This window comes from Panulirus ornatus, chromosome 56 (assembly GCF_036320965.1).
Source record: "Panulirus ornatus isolate Po-2019 chromosome 56, ASM3632096v1, whole genome shotgun sequence".
In the NCBI taxonomy this organism is placed as follows: Eukaryota; Metazoa; Arthropoda; class Malacostraca; order Decapoda; family Palinuridae; genus Panulirus; species Panulirus ornatus.
In genome coordinates this window covers 18,576,887-18,582,300 of record NC_092279.1, presented here as the reverse complement: position 1 = coordinate 18,582,300, position 5,414 = coordinate 18,576,887, and the positions used below count along the sequence as shown (strand labels likewise).

Here is a 5,414-nt window from a genome sequence, read left to right as displayed (position 1 = left end):
TAATTTGTAGTCATTTTATTTGTAACATTCAGTCTCTTAATGCTCAAACGTATATTGATGAGAGTCATTACAATGCTTAAATGTATATTGATATTGATGAGAGTCATTACAATACAGGAAATGGAAACCTAGTTAAATATGATTACCACTGTTCATTTACTGAACCGGAAAAAAAAAACATGCACAATTTTCTTCATCAGTCACTCATCCACTGGTTTAGGACTTACGTCACTCTAAGAGCGATCCTTACATCGTCTCTAGATGTCCTATCCACTGACGTAACCTTACGTTTTCCTTGCTACGTCAGTGCCAAACACAAACCACGTCCAGGCACTTCAGCGTTCAGTTCTCGAACGCTTATTGAGTGGTGTAGTTGCACGTCGGAGGATCTGTCGTTTCATTCTGAAGTCCAATGATATCATTGATGAGCATAGCGTAGGAGATGATGAAGCTGTAAGTAGCCAGGAGGAGGCCATTACTCACCCTGTACTCTCCGAAGGTCACCACCTGTGGCGGCGACTCCAACAGGTTCTCCCGCAGGATGTGCAGCTGGTCGTACGGCAGAGCCTCCGGGTTCTTGCGACGCCTACGCAGCAGCTGCTTCAAGATCAGGACGATGCTCTCGTACTGCGGGAGAGGAGAGAGAGAGGCGAGAGAGGGGTTAAAGATGATAGATAGACAGATAGATAGATGTAGAAGAGAGAGAGAGAGAGAGAGAGAGAGAGAGAGAGAGAGAGAGAGAGAGAGAGAGAGAGAGAGAGAGAGAGAGAGAGAGAGAGAGAGGAGATGATTAAATCCAATGGTTCATCTTATGAGAAGTACGAAGATACACAGTTAAGACACAGCCACCTTGAATTACCAGTTCGAATGATCTCATATAAAGGCAGACACAGAAGAGCCCTTATAATGAAGGAGTCTAATGGGTTAAGGCTCTTCGTAAAAGGCCAAAAAATGGATACAAAAGAGAGCTAGGTAGACCACTATGAGTACTGATATCAGAGGCATCATAACTGGACATAAAACGCGACACACGACTCACCTCGTCCATCAGCGCGTGGGACTTGTTGCAGACCAACCCCATGTGATAGAGGGCGACAGACAACGGGATGACGTACATGACCTGCTGGAACCCTTGCAGTAACTTGCTCGTGCAGAAGACGGCGCTCAGGATCGACACCGTGAAGTTCAGGCCCAAAACATATGATATAAACCCGTTACTCAGGGTGATGAAGATTTCTTGCAGTTTGGTAACATATTCGCCGTATTCTTCAATCTTCTCTTGATCTAGTGTTATTGTCCTCTGGTCGCTTTCTGGCGAGATGCCCTGGCTCGTCTCTAGTAAGCTGCCCAGGCGATTGTCGGCTTCAATCCGCAGCTTCTCGTATACCATCCGCAACCATTCGATGAATATCACCGAGAACCACGTCGTTATACACGGGAGAGTCAGGTACGTGAACTGCATCGTGAAAAACGACCACTCCTGTTTGATGGCGTCCCACTCCACCGCTTCCGTCAGCCCGTATATCCAAGAGACGACGAAGGCAACGACGGACAGCACGACCGTCAGGATTGGTAGGATCTTAAAGAGAGCCTCAGGATCCGTGAGCCGCTTCTGGTATCCCCTGTGTACGGCCGTTCTCGGGGCGTCGGGTCTCTGGGGTCGACTGGGCAAGTGGATATTGAGAGGCGTCTTGAATCCTACTTTAAGCTCCTGAAGGGATACAATCTCTTCCAAGACGTCTGGAAGGCACTTAGTGACCAGCTTCAGGGAGTAGGTCTTGATGGCTGGGATGACGGCGAAGCCCAGGATGAACAGAGCCGACTCCATGAAGTTGTTGACGCGGTCTAGACCATCGTCGGAGTTGAACATCTTCCTCCCAAGGAGGGCGATTCCGAGACCCACAAGAGGCCAGATGAACCAGAAAGTGTAGAAGAGAAAAAACCTAATTTTCAGGACGACGTAGGCTTGCTCGCCCTCATCCCAGCGTATCAGGAATAACCCCAGAATTTTGAAAATTCTGAAGATCACTTTGTTCTTCACTTCCAGTCGTGTGATCTTACAAGGTCTGTCAATGGCACTCGCGTTGCTACAGTCGGGTATGTCTATCCCTGCATCGTGAACTATATCTTCCTTCATCCTGAACAGAGAGTTAGATGTTGTTCCTAAACTCTTACGAACGTAAACACGATTATTCTGAGTAATTAAGTCTTACAAAAAAAATCGTTTTAAGAAATGTATATACTTAATCTCCTCACGCCTCGCTTTGGCATGGAATATTGGATCCTAACAGTTGTTATATTTGTAATTGTAAAATTAATACATATTCCTCTACAGGGAAATGCACCGACTATCACTTCCTTCTACGCAGGATAACTCGCACGTAACAATACGGACGGAACGCAATGATACGCCAACAGCTGCGTATGAATGGAGAGCGTATGGTCAGAGGGTTATTTCATAGAGTACATATACCAATACATAAAGCTGCACCGTGACTCTCTTCAAATTTACTGTCGTATGGAAATCGTCGCTTTTACTTGCGGATGATAATAAAGTATCTATTGTGGTCGAGTTACTTTTAAGAAAGAAAGAACAGAAAAAGGTCTCGTCTCAACTCTTGTCCAAATGCCACACGAAGTCACGTTCAGATACACGAACACAACACTGTTCTTCTTCCCCCCACTGCTTCAGAGTCTATACTGCCCTGAAAACTGCTATCTCAAGTAAGGGGATCTTATCTGTTGATACTTGAGATAAAGGCCAGCTATATTATGACGTTACCTTGAAGCGACTCGGTCAGTTGATGTACAACTAAGTCGATTAAAATCTCATCAGATCTCATCATGAGAGGCGGGAGAAGAAGGAGTGGACATCCTCCCTTGCTGTATTATCTTTCGAGAATGAGGAACAGATTGAGTAGACTCGATCATCCGTTCCTCTGTCTGTGAGGAAAGAGTTAGGTTGAAATTTCCTCCTGCGCCTTGACTGACTCTAATACTATCAAGTAGCCATGTCATCCGTCATCCTTTACCCTCACACGACACCTGTCATCCATCTAACATGATATGGAACGTCTGTCAACCGTAATCCATTATCTCAAACATCAGCAAATATTCATTATCTCTCTAACACCTTCGTCATCCATCTGACGCAAGCATCATGTGAGGAAACAGAATATACAACCTCACTCTCCCTCTTTCTCCAAGACTTGGTACACACTCAAGCTCTACATATGGCTTACCAAGACGACAAGCGGACCAAGACACATCACAGTATCATTCCATTTCCTCTCCCGTAATCTCAGATAACTACGCTACATTTTCTTTTGCTTGTGGGTTTTACATTATCAACTATTCAGTATTCTCAGATACCTTCGTCGGTGCTGTGGTCAAAGTCTCTGACTTTATTAATCCACTGATCCGGGTTCGATTCCCGGCTCGGACACAGTTCACCCAGATGTTCATCTTCCTCGGGTTGGTAGAGAAATGGGTACCAGCTCCAGCTGGATCAAAGCACCACAGCTGTGACGAAGCAGAGCCAGCCCACACAGCTCGTAACTCGGCTCGAATTAACCCAGAGGTGTTCGTATCCCTTGGCCCTTACTGAGAGACTCGTGAGCCAACCAAGGACTGATACGTCCACTAATATTCTTCCTACACTATTAAGCTAGTGTTTAAAATGCACAACACAGATATGTCTTTTGGTTTGGTCTCACAGATAAGATGATCATGTGGTGAGAAAAATCTTTTTACGCTTTTATAGTTGTACTCTTCTTCCGTCCACTGACAAGGATACAGCCTCGTATGGAAACCATTTTCAGGGGGAGTTTCTGCATATATTCAGTCTATTCATTCCATACGTGTAGTTGTTAATTACCTTTCTCTTCTACAATGAAGAAATCATTTTTTTTATATCAGGCACCCTTCTTTAAATAAAAAAAACGTAAGTTAAAGAAAATATTCTGAGAGAGAGAGAACGGCAATTTCAAACGGTAACTTCTGCAAAATAATTTTCATCCTTGTTTGAACTAATATTCAAAACTGTAGGTTAGAGTTTACCAATACATTTCGAAGTGAATGTATGCAAATGAGAAACGTCAACTCTGTGCACGACGGTAAGATTTAACTTAAGCACAAAGATACGACCCTTGAGCACGTCGTCACGACGCTCAATTGTGTGATGGTCTGGCCGTTCCTCATCTGTGTACATATTATACTTTCTCTCTTAGTCTTAGATTTCCTATTCAAGTTCGTAACGATGGCTTATAACCATGTAGTTTATAAACAGGATTTTAAATGACACTGAAACTTTATATTGATTTACTGCTTTTTCAGCAAATTGATCAGTCAATCAATCAATCAATCAATATATATATATATATATATATATATATATATATATATATATATATATATATATATATATATATATATATATAATTTTATCTTATTATACTTGATCGTTGTTTCCCGCATCAGCAAGGTGGCGCCAGAAAAAAGACGAAGTACGACCCATCCCCTCATATACACACACATATATATATACATAAACGCCCATACACGTACATATACATATCAATATATACAAATATACATACACAGACATACATATATATACACATGTACGTATTCACACTCGCTTGCCTTCAATCTATTCCCAGCGCCACCCTCCCTCACCTACGACAATTCTCTCTCTCTCTCTCTCTCTCTCTCTCTCTCTCTCTCTCTCTCTCTCTCTCTCTCTCTGGTGGCCATTCACAGCCCCCTTAACCACTTGTAGGAAGCAACTGGAGGCTGAGCTACCTGGAAGAGATGCCAGCGCGGGCCATTCTCAAGGGGTAATTTTCGACGCAAAACGAAGCGGGGGTGGGTAGGTCCGCAACTGGTTTTCTTTCCATTACGAAAAGACGTTTCTTCATAATTGAATGTGTCTCTGGATGCTCTGAGGGCTGGGTGTTCACTTCGTGGGTTCAAAAGAGGATCCTTGTTAGAAAATGGAAGGTTGAGGGAGGGTTTGGTTATACTGATCCAGGGGAAGCGCTTATCTACAGACAGCATCGGCTACCACGAAGCCTAGGAAAATTAAGGGAGGCTAAATATGGTGATTGTATACGAGACCAGGGGCGTGCGTGTGGGAGGAGTTGTGGGTGAGAGAGAGAGAGAGAGAGAGAGAGAGAGAGAGAGAGAGAGAGAGAGAGAGAGAGAGAGAGAGAGAGAGAGAGAGAGAGAGGGAGGCAAGCAAAGGAAGGAAGGGCAAGGCAGGCAGGCTGGTGCGTGTGTGTGTGTGTGTGAGCAGCGAGGTCGCCGACCCCCAGGGAATGTTGAAGTCTCCATAAACCAGAGGAGGGAGCTGGTGCTCTGGCTGGTCCACCAGAGCTTCGCAGCATAACCCTGTGCCTGACGCCTACTCAGGG

General features: G+C 44.3%; 1 protein-coding gene across 3 annotated transcripts; it reads right to left on the bottom strand.

Annotated features, from left to right (window-relative positions):
• Nucleotides 1-2,708, bottom strand: LOC139765781 (uncharacterized). Of its 3 annotated transcripts, none has more exons than XM_071693568.1 (3): nt 2,617-2,708; nt 1,040-2,138; nt 1-627 (listed from the first exon to the last, which is right to left on the bottom strand). In XM_071693568.1, the coding sequence occupies exons 2-3, from the start codon at nt 2,135-2,137 to the stop codon at nt 358-360; spliced, it is 1,368 nt and encodes a 455-aa protein (XP_071549669.1). In that variant the 5' UTR covers nt 2,138; nt 2,617-2,708; the 3' UTR covers nt 1-357. The 3 variants fall into 3 exon arrangements, with proteins under 3 accessions (XP_071549669.1, XP_071549671.1, XP_071549670.1); XM_071693570.1 differs by having other exon boundaries at nt 2,578-2,696; XM_071693569.1 differs by having other exon boundaries at nt 1,040-2,170; nt 2,617-2,685.
• Between the last annotated feature and the right edge of the window lie 2,706 nt (nt 2,709-5,414).

Excerpts from the sequence above, each read along its gene's own strand:
- LOC139765781 (XM_071693568.1), bottom strand. The coding sequence starts at position 2,137 with ATGAAGGAAGATATAGTTCACGATGCAGGGATAGACATACCCGACTGT. Across the intron at positions 628-1,039 it reads CCCACGCGCTGATGGACGAG|TACGAGAGCATCGTCCTGAT; the intron begins GTGAGTCGTGTG and ends CCTCTCCCGCAG.